This window comes from Taudactylus pleione, unplaced genomic scaffold (assembly GCF_031769625.1).
Source record: "Taudactylus pleione unplaced genomic scaffold, aTauple2 ptg000018l, whole genome shotgun sequence".
In the NCBI taxonomy this organism is placed as follows: domain Eukaryota; kingdom Metazoa; phylum Chordata; class Amphibia; order Anura; family Myobatrachidae; genus Taudactylus; species Taudactylus pleione.
In genome coordinates, this window is record NW_028284420.1 from 10,571,785 (window position 1) to 10,588,721 (window position 16,937).

General features: G+C 42.5%; 1 protein-coding gene across 2 annotated transcripts in view; it reads right to left on the reverse strand.

The window, feature by feature from the left end:
- The window catches only part of LOC148540666 (chloride channel CLIC-like protein 1), a 330,115-nt gene that overhangs the window by 100,766 nt on the left and 212,412 nt on the right, over nt 1-16,937 (reverse strand). For both annotated transcript variants that reach the window (XM_088442554.1, XM_088442558.1), the window contains exon 3: nt 13,204-13,356. In XM_088442554.1, the coding sequence (XP_088298680.1) occupies nt 13,204-13,356 (153 nt within the window). The remainder of the gene's footprint in view (nt 1-13,203; nt 13,357-16,937) is intronic.

Below are 16,937 nucleotides of genomic sequence, written 5' to 3' on the forward strand. Positions count from 1 at the left end.
GATTCTGACTTCACCTTCTTCTCCCGCCCCCACCACTCTTATTCAAGAATCGATTACTTTTTCTTAAGTCATCGACATTTACATCTTATGTCTGACACTTCAATAGGTTCGATCACGTGGTCCGATCATGCTCCAGTGTTCCGTACACTTTCTCTTCCTCAGCGCTCGCTTAATCCTTGGTCATGGCATTTTAATGATCTTCTCTTACAAGATGCTTATTGTAAGTCCCAGATTGAGACCTCCTTAGACTCTTATATTAAACAGAATGATCAGGATGATATCTCTACGGTAACGGTCTGGGAGGCACATAAATGCATTTTGCGGGGCACATGTATACAGCTAGGTTGTTATTTAAAAAAACAAAACACAACCAAGAGAGGCCCTTCTCGCTGGGATAAAATCCCTAGAAACCTCTCATAAAACCTCTTTGTCCCCACATTACTACACCAAGTTGGAGGAAGCTAGGTCTGCCCTCCATAAACTTACTATGGATAATACCAAGTTTTCCTACCGTAAATGCCGTAGCCGCTTCTACCAATGGGGTAATAAACTGGGAAAGATGTTGGCTAGGGCATTATGTGAGCAGTGTGCTACCACATTCATTCAAGCCATAAAAGACTAATTTAGTCAGACCCATAATGAAACCAAAGAAATGGCTGAGTCTTTTTGTTCGTACTACACTAAACTTTACCATATAAAGAACTCAGGACGTGATTCGGATATTTTTACTCATCAAGAGGCCATTTCGTCACACCTTCAATCGCTTGACTATCCTACACTGTCCCAAGATGAGATTGATACTCTCGACTCACCTTTTCTTGCTGAGGAGGTAGATCGGGCGATCTCCTCTTCTCCAGCTGGTAAGAGCCCCGGCTCGGATGGATTCTCTACGGCCTACTACAAGGCTTTTAAGGGCAGATTGGCTCCCCTCATGACTCGTGATTTCAACTCGATCTCAGACAAAACTTGTTTCTCCAAACAATCGCTGGAGGCACATATTTCAGTCCTACATAAGGAATGTAAAGACCCCACCTTATGCCCTAGTTACAGGCCTATTTCACTCCTAAACATTGACTTAAAGATTTTTGCTAAACTCCTAGCTAACCGGCTGAGAACTCTTTTGCCCAATTTGATTCATGATGATCAGGTGGGTTTTGTCTTAGGCCGCGAGGCAAGAGACAACACCACTAAAGTTATCAATTTAATACACTAAGCCCATCTCTCATCTTCTCAGTCTATCATCTTATCGACTGACGCAGAAAAGGCTTTCGACAGGGTTGACTGGGAGTTTGTCAGGTCTTTTACGCCATTTGTGTTTGAGGCCTGCCTGCCTACATAGAATTTTGGCTTTATATTATGCTCCCACAGCGTGAATCAGGGTAAACGGTTCTTTGTCTGATTCATTTGCTATATATCGAATGGCACGAGGTAGGGGTGTCCACTCACCCCACTTTTATTTGTTCTTTGTATGGAAGCTCTAGCAAGGGCCATCAACTTAATGTAAATATCTCCGGTATCCACATAGGAGGTCGGAAACATAAACTAGCCCTTTTCGCGGACGACCTTCTTGCATTAATTACTAATCCGACTATTTCTCTCCCGAACCTTATACTAGAATTCCGGAAATTTGGCATACTTTCAAATTTTTTAATTAATCACTCCAAATCTGTAGCTATGAGTTTGACTGCACCTCCTTCCTTGGTAAGCTCTTTGAAACAATCATTCTCCATTGTTTGGCACCCCACTAGACTTAAATATTTAGGAGTCTATTTGACTAAAGATCTATCCCAACTGTTCTCGAATAACTTTACTCCTTTACTATCTTATACCGTCGTAAGCGTGATGGAGGTCTGCAACTTTCCCACATCACTAGCTATTACCACGCTATCATGCTTAATCGTGTTCTGGAGTGGACTCGTGCGAAGGGTTTCAAACAGTATATTATGTTGGAGGAAAGCAGTCTGGCACAGGCTATAGATATTGTCCCCTGGCTACCCAGACTCCAAACTGTTAAACAACTCACTATAACACCCACATTACGTTGTTGGAAGAAACTATGACGTCTCCCCCACATTTCGTCTATTGTTTCCCCTCTCACATCGTTTCTAAGCAACTCCAACTCCTCTCCGGGGCTCTCCATACTTTCCTTTAACAACTGGATGATTAGTGGCCATATTAGATTGGGTCAGATGGTTTGTTCATCAGGGGTGCATCCATTTGCAGAGCTACAGGAAACATGGAATTTCCCTCAGTCCGAGATTTGGAAATACCTCCAAATACGACATTTCATTATCTCCTCATGCAAGCTTACTGATCTTACTAGGTCCCCCATTTTGTTCGAATCCTTGTGCTCAACCTCTCAAACTTCGTCTCACACTATATCCACATTATATTCTTTAATTATTGAAAATTTGTTTAAACTATCCTCTTTATTTACTAAAGTATGGGAAAAAGAACTCCAGGATAAAGTTCAGAACATCAGTTGGGAGTTGGTGTTTGATAACACCTTTGCCAGTTCTTCTTGCATAGCTACTCTCGAAACTCTTTTATAAAGTTCTGGCCTGCTGGTTTAGATATCCTGTACTTCTAAATAAAATGTTTCCACAAGTGACAAAGATTTGCTGGAGATGCAATTCTGCTCCAGGTAGCCTTCTCCATATATGGTGGGAGTGTCCTTCCCTAGTCCCATTTTGGATGAATGTGTTTGAATGTTCAAGATCAATTCTTGGCGGGGAGGTCCCTAGAGATCCTGGTTTCTGGCTTTTAAACATAACTTCATCTTCTACGGTTTCCTACAAGAGTTCCTTACTAAGGCATTTAAACAATGCGGCTAAAGCTGCCATCCCTGTTCTGTGGAAATCTACCTCCTCTCCATTCATAAAGGACTGGTTCAAGAGGATAGATTATTACATGGATATGGAAGACATTATATCATTCTCTAAGGGTAGACCTACCGACTTTACTGGCACATGGCACCCTTGGCTGGTGTTCAAAGAGACCACACTAGTCAATAAGTTTAATGGTTTGCATACCACTTCCGTATCAGCTCCTTCTTGACTCATTATGTTTTATTGTGGGGGTCACTAACAAGCGTATACCTTTATGAAGCACTGATAAAATGTCTGCCTTGACAACTCTTTTTTCACTGATCACTCCCTTCCTTCCCTCTGACTTCGTTTCCTTTTTCTTGTCTTGTTTATTCTTTTTATTCTCAGTATTTATTTTTCTTTTTTCCGTCTATTGGTTTATTGATTTATTGTCTTTTTATGTTAATTTACTATTGTATTATAAGTCTGTTTTTATTATTCAAAATGGAATAACTTATTAGAATCTGTATCCACTTAATTTTTTGTATTCCATTGAGACATACCTTGTCTTCTTTCAATAAAAACAGTTTGCATAAAAAAAAAAGAAAAGAAATGTCCATATAAATTATATTCACCAACGCATTCGATCTGCTCCTGCAGATCTTTCTCAAGGTGTATGGGACAGTTCACAAGAGGGTACCTAAAGTACCTTTAACAATTATCCAATTACAGGCCAAATGTGAAGTACTAAACAACCCCATCATATGTATACACTATACAAAAATCCCTGGTTCAGAGTAGATTGGGAATTATTATACATGTTCCCTCTGCAATTATCCAATTACAGACCAATCGTAAAGTATATGGGAAAGATATCTGGACTGCACAACCTGACTATATATATGATGGGAGGTGCTACCTGATGAGACTAACTGCAGGCACAGAAACAGACAAATCTCAGGTGCACAACTCCAAATTATTATTAATATATATAAATGCAATAAAATTTTGCAATCAATAAAGGTTTTTAGCATAATAATGGCCAAGGTTATGGGCCTACCCACCATATCCAGGTAACCTCTTTCGGGTAGGTCCCTAACATACTAGGGTTCAAATCCAGAGTGCAGGACCCCCCAAAACCGGCCCAGCCAAGCTGCCCCAGGGCACCACCATAGTAAGAAAAGTGCATGGCTTGCTTCACTATCAGTGAAGCAAGCCATCATTAGGCTGAAAAATCAAACAAACCCATCAGAGAGATAGCAAAAACATTAGGTGTGGCCAAATCAACTGTTTGGAACATTCTTAAAAAGAAAGAACGCATCGGAGAGCTCAGCAACACCAAAAGACCCGGAAGACCACGGAAAACAACTGTGGTGGATGACAGAAGAATTATTTCCCTGGTGAAGAAAAACCCCTTCACAACAGTTGGCGAAATCAAGAACACTCTCCAGGAGGTAGGTGCATATGTGTCAAAGTCAACAATCAAGAGAAGACTTCACAAGAGTGAATATAGAGGGTTCACAACAAGATGTAAACCATTGGTGAGCCACAAAAACAGGAAGACCAGATTAGAGTTTGCCAAACATCATCTAAAAAAGCCATTACAGTTCTGGAACAACATCCTATGGACAGATGAGACAAAGATCAACTTGTACCAGAGTGATGGGAAGAGAAAAGTATGGAGAAGGAAAGGAACTGCTCATGATTCAAAACATACCACCTCATCAGTGAAGCATGGTGGTGGTAGTGTCATGGAGTGGGCATGTATGGCTGCCAATGGAACTGGTTCCTTTGTATTTATTGATGATGTGACTGCTGACAAAAGCAGCAGAATGAATTCTGAAGTGTTTCAGGCAATATTATATGCTCATATTCAGTCAAATGCTTCAGAACTCATTCGACGGTGCTTCACAGTGCAGATGGACAATGACCCGAAGCATACTGCAAAAGCAACCAAAGAGTTTTTTAAGGCTAAAAAGTGGAATGTTATGCAATGGCCAAGTGAATCCCCTGACCTGAATCCGATTGAGCATGCATTTCACTTGATGAAGACAAAACTGAAGGGAAAATGCCCCAAGAACAAGCAGGAACTAAAGACATTTGCAGTAGAGGCCTGGCAGAGCATCACCAGGGATGAAACCCAGCGTCTGATGATGTCTATGCGTTCCAGACTTCAGGCTGTAATTGCCTGCAAAGGATTTGCAACAAAGTATTAAAAAGTGAAATTTAGATTTAGGATTGTTTAGTTTGTCCCATTACTTTTGGCCCCTTAAAAAGTGGGAGGCACATATAGAAACCGTTGTAATTCCTACACCGTTCACCTTATTTGGATGTAATTACCCTCATATTAAATCTGAAAGTCTGCAGATAAAGCACATCTTGTTTGTTTCATTTCAAAGCCATTGTGGTGGTGAATAGAGGCCAAAATATGAAAATTCTGTCAATGTCCCAATATTTATGCACCTGACTGTATATATATATATATATATATATATATAATTTTATATTATATATATATATATATATATATATATACATACATACATACACACACAGACATACAGTGTTCTCCCCAGAATTTTTTTCCAGCCGGATGGCATCAAGAAGTAGCTGGGTGGGGGCCTTCGCAATTATGCGCGCGTCGGGAAAAGGGGTATCTCCCTTACCATTCCAGCCCGTCAGGTCTCAGGCTGCTCCCCCACTGGCTCTCAGTCAAAAGTGACCATTATGCAGTGCCTCCTGTATTTGTGTCCTTTATACAATGTCCCCTGTAGTTTTCCCCTTTATACAGTACCCCCTTTAGTTTTCCCCTTTATACATTGCCTCCTGTAGTTTTCCCCTTTATACATTGCCTCCTGTAGTTTTCCCCTTTATACAGTGTCCCCTGTATTTGTGCCCTTTATACAATGTCCCCTGTAGTTTTCCCCTTTATATAGTGCCCCCTGTAGTATTCCCCTTTATACATTGCCCCCTGTAGTTTTCCCCTTTATACACTGCCCCCTGTAGTGTTCCCCTTTATACATTGCCTCCTGTAGTTTTCCCCTTTATGCAATGTCCCCTGTAGTATTCCCCTTTATACATTGCCCCCTGTAGTTTTCCCCTTTATACATTGCCCCCTGTAGTTTTCCCCTTTATACATTCCCCTTTATACATTGCCCCCTGTAGTTTTCTCCTTTATACATTGCCCCCGTAGTTTTCCCCTTTATACATTGCCCCCTGTAGTTTTCCCCTTTATACATTGCCCCCTGTAGTTTTCCCCTTTATACATTGCCCCCTGTAGTTTTCCCCTTTATACATTGCCCCCTGTAGTTTTCCCCTTTATACATTGCCCCCTGTAGTTTTCCCCTTTATACATTGCCCCCTGTAGTTTTCCCCTTTATACATTCCCCTTTATACATTGCCCCCTGTAGTTTTCCCCTTTATACATTCCCCTTTATACATTGCCCCCTGTAGTTTTCCCCTTTATACATTGCCCCCTGTAGTTTTCCCCTTTATACATTGCCCCTGTAGTTTTCCCCTTTATACATTGCCCCTGTAGTTCTCCCCTTTATACATTCCCCTTTATACATTGCCCCCTGTAGTTTTCTCCTTTATACATTGCCCCCGTAGTTTTCCCCTTTATACATTGCCCCCTGTAGTTTTCCCCTTTATACATTGCCCCCTGTAGTTTTCCCCTTTATACATTGCCCCTGTAGTTTTCCCCTTTATACATTCCCCTTTATACATTGCCCCCTGTAGTTTTCCCCTTTATACATTGCCCCCTGTAGTTTTCCCCTTTATACATTGCCCCCTGTAGTTTTCCCCTTTATACATTGCCCCTGTAGTTCTCCCCTTTATACATTGCCCCCTGTAGTTTTCCCCTTTATACATTGCCCCTGTAGTTTTCCCCTTTATACATTGCCCCTGTAGTTTTCCCCTTTATACATTCCCCTTTATACATTGCCCCCTGTAGTTTCCCCTTTATACATTGCCCCCTGTAGTTCTCCCCTTTATGCAATGTCCCCTGTAATTTTCCCCTTTATGCATTGCCTCCTGTAGTTTTCCCCTTTATGCATTGCACCCTGTAGTTTTCCCCTTTATACATTCCCCTTTATACATTGCCCCCTGTAGTTTTCCCCTTTATACATTGCCCACTGTAGTTTTCCCCTTTATACATTGCCCCCTGTAGTTTTCCCCTTTATACATTCCCCTTTATACATTGCCCCCTGTAGTTTTCCCCTTTATACATTCCCCTTTATACATTGCCCACTGTAGTTTTCCCCTTTATACATTGCCCTCTGTAGTTTTCCCCTTTATACATTCCCCTTTATACATTGCCCCCTGTAGTTTTCCTCTTTATACATTGCCCCCTGTAGTTCTCCCCTTTATGCAATGTCCCCTGTAATTTACCCCTTTATGCATTGCCTCCTGTAGTTTTCCCCTTTATACATTGCCCCCTGTAGTTTTCCCCTTTATACATTCCCCTTTATACATTGCCCCCTGTAGTTTTCCTCTTTATACATTGCCCCCTGTAGTTCTCCCCTTTATGCAATGTCCCCTGTAATTTACCCCTTTATGCATTGCCTCCTGTAGTTTTCCCCTTTATACATTGCCCCCTGTAGTTTTCCCCTTTATACATTGCCCCCTGTAGTTTTCCCCTTTATGTAATGTCCCCTGTAGTTTTCCCCTTTATGCATTGCACCCTGTAGTTATGATTTGCCCTTATGCAGTGCCCCCAGGCTGAAGTAGTGCCCCTATGCAGTGCCCCCAGGCTGAAGTAGTGCCCCTTTGCAATGCCTCCAGGCTGGTCCCTTATGCAGTGCCCCCAGGCTGGTCCCTTATGCAGTGCCCCCAGGCTGAAGTAGTGCCCCTATGCAATGCCTCCAGGCTGGTCCTTTCTGCAGTGCCTCCAGGCTTAAATAGTGCCCCTTATGCAGTGCCCCCAGGCTTAAATAGTGTCCCGCCCCCAGGCTTAAATAGTGCCCCTTATGCAGTGCTTACCTTAACATGTTCGCGCTCCCACTCCCGCTGCCTCGCTGTGACTGGATCTAATAGATCCAGCAGGCGTGCAGGGCAGGCTCCTCTCATCGTGGGTGACGTCATGACGTCACCCACGCAGTGCATCACTGGGAATGCTTGCCTCTGAAGCGATCGGAGGCTTCTTTAGCCTCCGGTCGCTTCAGAGGCCAGCGTTCCACAGCAGGGGACGGCGAGGGTGACCGGGAATGCGGCGGGGGAAAGTGCCGGGCGGCAGGCTGTTTCTGCCGGACGATGCGCCCACAGAAAACAGCCTGGGGAGAACACTGATAGATAGATAATTAGATAGATAGATATATCTATCGATCAGAGATGTGCAGGTTCGGTTTTATTCGGTTCTTATCGCAAGCTCGGATTAGTTCGGATTTACTTTATTGGCTATCCAAAACACGTGACAGCCGGATAACCAATATGATGCCGTTTTTTGAGATCCGAACTGCACATTTTCATATATATATATATATATACACACACACACACACAGACACCATGGAGGATGTCAGAGGTTGATCTGAATCTTATACAGGGGTAAAGGCCACATATTTAGGAGAACAATAACTAGACACTGATATCTATCCAAGTTCAATAATAAATAAACTGTCATTTTTCAAACACAGCCTGTGACATGACAGTTAGGAGACGATTGGCTGGTACTTTATCTCCATCCAAGGCTTAGTAAATAGACACCTCAATGAGATAAATGTCCCACAGCTGTAGCTCACCTCAAAGGTGACCACCACTAAGTAAGTAGCAAAAACAAAAAATAAGGAGCGAACCACTGCTATAGAACAACCAGTTTTTATTTGAATATGTACTGCTAATCAGTTATTTATTATAACCAATCTATGGTTTGGTTCTGTATTTATTTTATTTATTTGTGTCTCCTGGATTAATATGTTTTGGAAACTATGAGCACACCCATGAGGGAAAGGGGAGTGTCAGCCATGGTAAACCCCCTGTGTTGACTTGGCAACACCCCACACCACATTTTTGTGCGCAAACTTCTGCAGCGCACGTCATCTTGTTTAGGGACTATCATATTGACATTCTGGGTGCACAAGAGTTTATAACACATTCATTCTTCAGTGGTCTGGAACTTCTATATGAATAAGGGTTGCGCATAAATCATACTTGCCTACATTCAGCTCCCTCCTTCCGGGAGGGAGCTGAGTGCCTGAGCACAGCGGGGGGCGAGGCCTGGTTAAAATGTGGCATTGGGGGCAGAGCCAGGGGCGGGGTCACACAATCGCGTCATCGTGGCTCAGCCCCCTCTTCACAATGCTGAAAATATTGGCATTGTGGGGCGGGGCCACGATGACACGATTCAGTGCAAACCACGTCACTGGCCCCCTCCGCTGCGGGGGTTTCTGTAAGTAACGTGGGGGTCAGGAGGCAGCCGGGAGGCTTGCCTGCCTTTCCGGGGGGTCGGGAGCTGCACCCGATATTCGGGAGGCTCCCGACCAAATCGGGAGGGTAAGCAAGCCTGGTATAAATCTGGAGAAATAGCACCAAGAATGTACTTGTTGAATTCAGCGTGCATATTGGTCTGAGTCTACAGAGCTTCCTTCAGTTTCAGAGTCTGGATAGAAAGTGTATACTGCATATTTCAACTTGACTGTTTAAAAAGGTTCAACAGTTTACAGTTTGCATAATTTTAATATATATTAGTAGCATATATTGGATATATTTTCATTCCATCACATCAGAGAACAAAATGTAAACCTAAAACATATTTATTTCTTTCCACAAATTGGAACATTGATCATCATGACAAAAAATGCAGAAATCTTCATACCAGAATGACATTTGGAGACGATCAATCCATTGCTATGTAACTATAATAAAGCTCTACACTTGGAAATTAGCATTCAAGAGATTATAACAGTCAATTAAAGGTTTGTTAATCCTTAAATCCTTATAAGCTTGTAATCAAATAAAAGGCTCTATAAAAGACGACACAGCAGGAAAAGATCATCACTCTCTGTGATCCTGGCTAAGGAGCTCATTCAGACCCTCTCGCAAGATGCGGCCACTCGCTGGCAAAAAGGGGCCGGATATTCAAATTCCACGCTCGCACTGCGTGGCGTCAGGACGCACTCTATGTTTTAGCGAGCTACGGCACTGAGCGCTCGCTAGTGTATAAAGACGCCCCCTTTCCCCTCGCAACACATGTCTGGAATTGTTGGATTAATCCGTAACATCAAGAGCCATCGGAGCTGTTCGCAGCCCTTGAGGTAGCCTTACCCCGCCGCAAGCACTGCGATCAGTGCTAGCTGAAATACATACAGATGACATGTACAATGACACTACTTTGCTAATTATGCACGCCCTCTAAACGGCGTTTTGTCGGTCTGACACACCTGCGTCGACAACACCACTCCCCCGTTTACAAGCACCTTCCCCTGTTACCACCCACAAACGGCACTGTCACTCAAAGTAGCGGGAAGTCTGTGTACTACGAGCGCACGACTCCCCATCGCTGAGACTGGCTTGCGCACGCACACTGCGAATTATACACACGCGCACTGAGCAACAATCGACCAGCAGCGAGCGATCGCACCTTTGCGAACGGCTCTGAATCAGGTCCTAAGTCTTCTACATGTAATTGCATCGAGACATTGAGGCGATTTTAATCTTTATACAATGTAGAAATCCTCATGTATGACAAAATAATACTAAGGTGGGAATAATGCATATTACATAATTTCTAATATTATGACAAAATACTACTTTGTGGCTCATTTATCAACGAGTTTCATCATACACAACGAGTTTTAAAACGCGCTGCATATGATAATTGTGCTCCAGCCAAACAGCACCTAACTGTCATCTGTTTGAAAAATGACAGTTGGTAGCTGATTGGCTGGAACAGCATTTATCAAACACAACAAGTTTTAAAGATCGTTGCGTATGATAAAACTCTCTTTCTTAAATGGGCCCCTTAGTACACTATCAGTAAAGATGGGGATTATGCATTTATATAACTTCTAAAAATTTTTAAAAAATCCTGCTCTGCAAGTATTATTTAAGGCAGAGCAGTTACTATGGAAATGTTACCCATGAAGGTGAGGTTCTAACATTAGGATTGCTATCCATAGTCAGTTTGTGCGTTTGAACAAGGTTTGCCAACAGAGTTTCCAGCAAGACGTTGTACGGTGTAGGACTTATCTTAATTGAACAAACTTAGAGTTTCAAGAGAAGGACCCCCGCTAAAGCACTAATGGAGAAAAAGGGAGACATTTAAAAACATTGAGCTATACCCTTTAAGTTTGATAAAATGAATTACAAAATGTTAAAAACATGGCTTATAAATTCCAAGAAAGTTACTGCAAAAGAGTAAGAAAATTGGTAACAGGATGGACTGAGTGGAATAGGAAAAGTTTCAGGGTCTGTATTTTGAGAAGTAGGTACCATAAATATGTAATTATATTGATACTTAGAGGAGTGTATACAATACCAGTGTACATTATATAAACAGAGCAGTGTGTACATTGACTCATTCCTTTGGACAATCAAAATGCATTGGCACTATACTATAGTTGACATGGGATAATACAAACTTAATTTGGTTATGTTAACCATCTAGATTAGTGATCATGATGATCACTAATTATTGGCTACACCCATGGGTGTAGCCAATGATTTGTGGGCCCCATAGCAACATATTGAAGGGACCCCCACTGCAAAACTTCTAGAGAGACACCTCTCTGTAGAAGTTGTTCATTTTATGCCGCATAGTAGTGTCCTTATTAATGTTAAGCCCAATAGCACTACCCTAATTCATTTTATCCCCCATACCATTGTCCTAGTTAATTGTATACCCCATTGTTGTGCCCCCAGTTCACAATATGCTACTTTGAAGTGCTGGCAGTACACATTATGCCACACAATGCCCCCACAGTTCTCATTATTCTGAACAGTGTTCTCAGTACATATAATGCCACATTGAATTGTACCTGGTTCATAATAAGCCACATTACAGTGCCCCCCAGTTAACATTATGCCACACTATAGTGGGTCCAGTTCATACTGTGCCACATTACAGTGCTCCAGTTGATATTATGCAACATTACAGTGCCAACTCAATACCTTATAATATCCACTGCACACAATCCACCTTATCAGTATAACATCTTCTAGAAGCTCTCTTACCAGTATAAAATCCACTACTTACACCACTCACTGAAAATAGAATGTCACCCGATTAGGCAGCCTTATGCTGCATAGAAGTCTGGTAATATATTATATTCTATTGACCTCTTATCCTATCTCACCTTATTTATCAATGGCAACACTTCATGTGCTCCATCCCTACAGCTTTTGAATCTTACACAGCAGCCCCATATCTGTAGCCTGTGGTGTTGGGAAGATTGCAGTTTCTAGTGAGTCTAAAGAGAGGGCACAGACACAACTCTTACCTATGGATATCTACATAATTTTTGGAACGCTGTCCCTTCTTGGAAAAGTCCTAATCTTGGAGCTCAATCTCTGCAACCCAGCTAAATTTGTAAAGGTTGTAATCAAGGAGAAGCCTACTCTCCAACTGTGCCAGACTTACTGATTAGCTTAACTGTGCCTGAAACTACCACCTATATGATCACTGATAAGTCTCTCTTTTCAGTCCAGGTAATTGGCCAGGCCCAACTGCTTAACAGGCAATTCCGAGAACTTGGTTGAAAACTGTATAACTTGGGTCCGAGACCCCTCAAGCCTCTGGGCCTCAGAGCAATATCACCCATTATAGCTGCAATCATGCTATTACACCCAGCTATAGATGTGATGCAGCTTCTAGACCAAATTATCCTAGAGCATGTTACTAAGAATTTTACTTTCCTGAATCAGTCCCATGCTCTACACAACATCCCATGGAGCATGTACACAGCATACATGTAAACATGAAGCATTAAATATATGCACCCACTACACAACCTCCACTACTGGAATATGATGTATTGTAAGTTTAATATATGGAAAACTTCCATCAACAAAAGTGCTTATATGTGATATAGAACATGCATTTATGAGCTAAATTTGGGTACACGCTGGACGATGTGTACCGGGATGATGTGTCAGACCTTCGGGCCATCATATTGTACTGCGGATATACATCAGAACGATGTAATGAACGACGGAACGATCACTTGTTCCAGCCTTCATTAAGATGAATGGGGCCACATGTGATATCGGCAGGTTTGATATGCAGCACATCAACCTGATGACATCACATGCGACTGCGGGAGCGCACAATATTGTGCATACACACTGCATGTCGTTACCATTTGGCCAAATCTTATCAACACTGTCCCAGTCTGTAGCCAGCATTAGATTACACACACCACTGAAAAACTGTTTCAGTAACTAATAAATTTTTCTTACGTACCATAAGCGGGGTCACTTCCCAGAAAGGATCTACCATTAGTGCTTTATAGTAGCTCTCACAGGAGTCACTATCCCAGGAAAAATTCCAAGAGAACCATACCTTCAGAGTTTCCCAGAATGACAGGTCTGCTTGGTAACAACTCCTAGAATAACCCTAAAGAGAAAGACATAAGAACCATGAAGATATGGCAGTCTATTTTGATCACTTGCCATTTTCATTTTGGAATATTGCAGGAAAGAAGATTTTCATTGGATTTATAAAGCAATAAATGGCTTTGGTGACGTTTGCAATTAATAACATTTTCTAAGAAAAATGTGACTAATACTGTTAAAAAACTATGCTATGTCTATGGCACTTCAGCACATCACATTGTGTATGAGTGGGGTAATGCAACTTTTGCATTCACATTACAACTAATACTGGCAAACAGCATCTCTAAGCTATTGCAGGATGTATATATACAAATTTGCACGGTGTCACTATCCGCTACAGTGCCGATGTCCCACCAGTGGTGCTACTCTGCTATGTTTCATCCAGTCTGTTCCCATATTCTGTTTAGTATCCTGAAAGCCTGCATTAATAATCTTATCCAGCAGCTATGAGTTGCACCTGTGACTGCCCTATTTAAACCTGATCCACAGTTCCATCTGAGCCAGATTATAATCTCAGTTCACTGGAAATTCCCTTGTGTTTTTGCTTGCAAGGAATAAGCACTACTCATTTTTGGGTGGACCAATACTGTTTATTAACACACAGAATATAGTGCAGGGAATAAGATGTTACGTAAGCAGAAATGAAGCAGGCTGGCCAAACAGGTCACACTCAAACTGGTAATGATAATAGTCCAGGAATGGATACTCCGTATGCACTGTGGATAAACACAAATTGTCCATTACTGTCCTACAGCAATAACACAAATGGTACCAGGCAATGGTTAATGGCAGAATAGATATAAACAAAGTAATCACTGCGGCAGCTATGTCCAGAAACAGGTGCTGGGTAATAGGCTTGCCTGATTATAGGCAGTTAAGGACAGATGCTAGTTTTCAGAATGTTCAATGGTTGAACATCAGTGCAGGTTTTTTAGGATGTCCAGTGTAGGAAAAAACACTGGAGCAGAATGCTGTCATTCAATACTGGAACAGGTTTTCTGGAAGGCACTGGAGCAGAATGCTTTGAAACAATACTGAGCAGGTTTTGTGGCAAGCACTGGAGCAGAATGCAGTGAAGCAATACTGAGCATATTTTCTTACTAGCACTGGAGCTGAATGCTGTGAAGCGATACTGAGCTGGACTAATCCACACTGTACTGCCTGTCTCCCCCTATTGTCCAAAAATGTTATCCCTCAATTTAATGAGGGTAGACATATCTTCTTAGTAGGCAAACGTGGGCACAACAGAATCACAATGGCTTCAGTTAATGCATCTTATAATAGAGTGCTTCCTTCCCCATAGACCAACCCAAATTGCACAGGATCAGATTGTTATTGAGATTTCGACACAACACTAGACCATAACTAGGATCGCTCTACAGCATCTCACACTGCCAATCTGTGTCACAAAACCACACCCTCTTTTTGGCGCACATAGAAAAAAAGCCCTCTTTGGGCTGTTTTTTTTTTTTTGCTTATGGGCACCAAATTACTGCCTTGCCCTGGGTGACAAAAGAAGCTACTTCGAGGGATGGATAAAAAACTATTTTCAATAGTGACCCACTGTTCGAAGTAAGTACAACTCTTCCAATCGGCTATGTGACTGAGAAGTATGGCATAGTGGTAGTTCAAAAAGTTAGGGAGCTGAGGACCATCTTGGTGTTTATGCCTGTAAAGCAAACAGGGTTTGAAAAAAAATTAAAAACCATAAAACATTGAAAAAATCCATACATTTGACTTTTCCTGAATATATCAAGGCTGCTTTGAGCGTTGCACGCTATTTGCTTTTATTGTACACAGGAAGCAATTTGACTTATCAGAAAATGCATTACATTCTTCATATTGATCAGAACACTGGTCTATAGTTACATACTTCCTCCTTTTTATCACCCTGTGATTTTATGAATTAGTACAATAACAGTTCTCCAACCTCCCCAGTTCCTGTCAGTAGAAAATACTTATAAATATCTGGTACAGATTAAGCAACATGCTGACATCCCCTTAATGTATATAGAGGTTGAGTAGCATCTGGGCCCACTGCTTTAGTCAATGTTCTCCTTAGCCACTTCTACCACACATTTGGTTATACCCATTTTCATTCAATATATGTTTTATCTAAACATTTCCTTGGGTATCTTACTGTGAAGACTTGGAGTTTTGCTTCTACTAGTAAACACACCGAAAGAGGTATTGCTGCAATACTCCGAGAGGTATTAGCCACGGAATACCCCAAGATGTTTAAAACAGTAGGCACAAATGAGTACACAAAGTGTGGGATTTTGGTATTGTGCCACAAGGTACACAAATGTGTTTGTACAGCGCATAATGTGCAATAAGGTACACAGAAGTGTTGGCACTGTTTATATAGCACGTAGCGTGCAATAGGGTATAAGGAGGTGTTGCCACTGTTTGGATAGCGCACAGCGTGTAATGAGATACACGTATGTGCTGGCACTGAGGAGACAGTGCATAACGTGCAATGAGAGGCACGGATGTGTTGGCACTGTACGTACAGTGCGTAGTGTGCAATGAGATACTCTGAGTATACTGCAATAACATTGGAGCTCAAAACAGACAGCAAGTGTATCAGAGTACACATACACTCATAAATGCAAACAGGTGGGATTGGCACAACCAAATACCCTGGCGCAGAGTCTAAGACCTCCACAGGAATCCCCACAAGAGGATATGGGCTTTGCTGAGGGCCCAGGTCACAGCCCAGTTTAGATGGTTCCCACTGTGAAAGTATTTAGCTGGTATGAGGCCTGGAAACACCGCAGATGGAAATGTAGGTATGGATATGCTGCTGTCAAGGAAACTAAACACCAGAGTTCAAACATTGGAAGCAAACTACACTGGAGAGTATAGTTCTGGAGCAGGGGCACATACAGGGGCAGAACTATGGGAGACAATGGAGGCGCCTGCCGCCGGGCACTAGCACTGAAGGGGCACCTCCTCCATTGCCCACAATATATTCACCCCACTTAGGACTTTAACTATGTCCCCGGAGTGTACCGTCACGGCCGCCCAATACTTGGAACTTCTAGCCGACACCTGAGAAGCCACCATACACTAGTGGAGAGCTCCGTATCAGACCGCCAGCTGCCGCATCTGTTTATCTATAGCCTGTACTTGCTCATTGGTGTTGCTGTACCTCAGCAGCTTCTTTTGTCAGTGTGACACACTCGGCGCCTCCCCTCACCCACAACTCTCTGTCTCACTCCTCCATGGTATGCCTATGTACTGTGTGCAACTGCGGGTGTATCTGCTTGCAAAATGCCATATTCCAGTGTCAGCGGCTGTGACGGGGGGGGCACCAAATTATAACTTGCCTCTGGGCTTCTAGGATGAACTTACACCACTGGGCACATATGTAGAACACAATTGATACTCAGGCACTGGATGAGTGCACTGAGCAGGTTCTTATAGTGGCTGGTTCATGGGTAATTCCCAGCATGGGTCATTGGTGCGGGAAGTTAGCGGTAACACCTGAGAGAAGTGCTATGTCGTCTCTAGCCTGAGCCTAGAAGGGTCCTGTTAAAGATTCTAACTGGGAAGACCAGCAATATGTGGCCTGCTGAG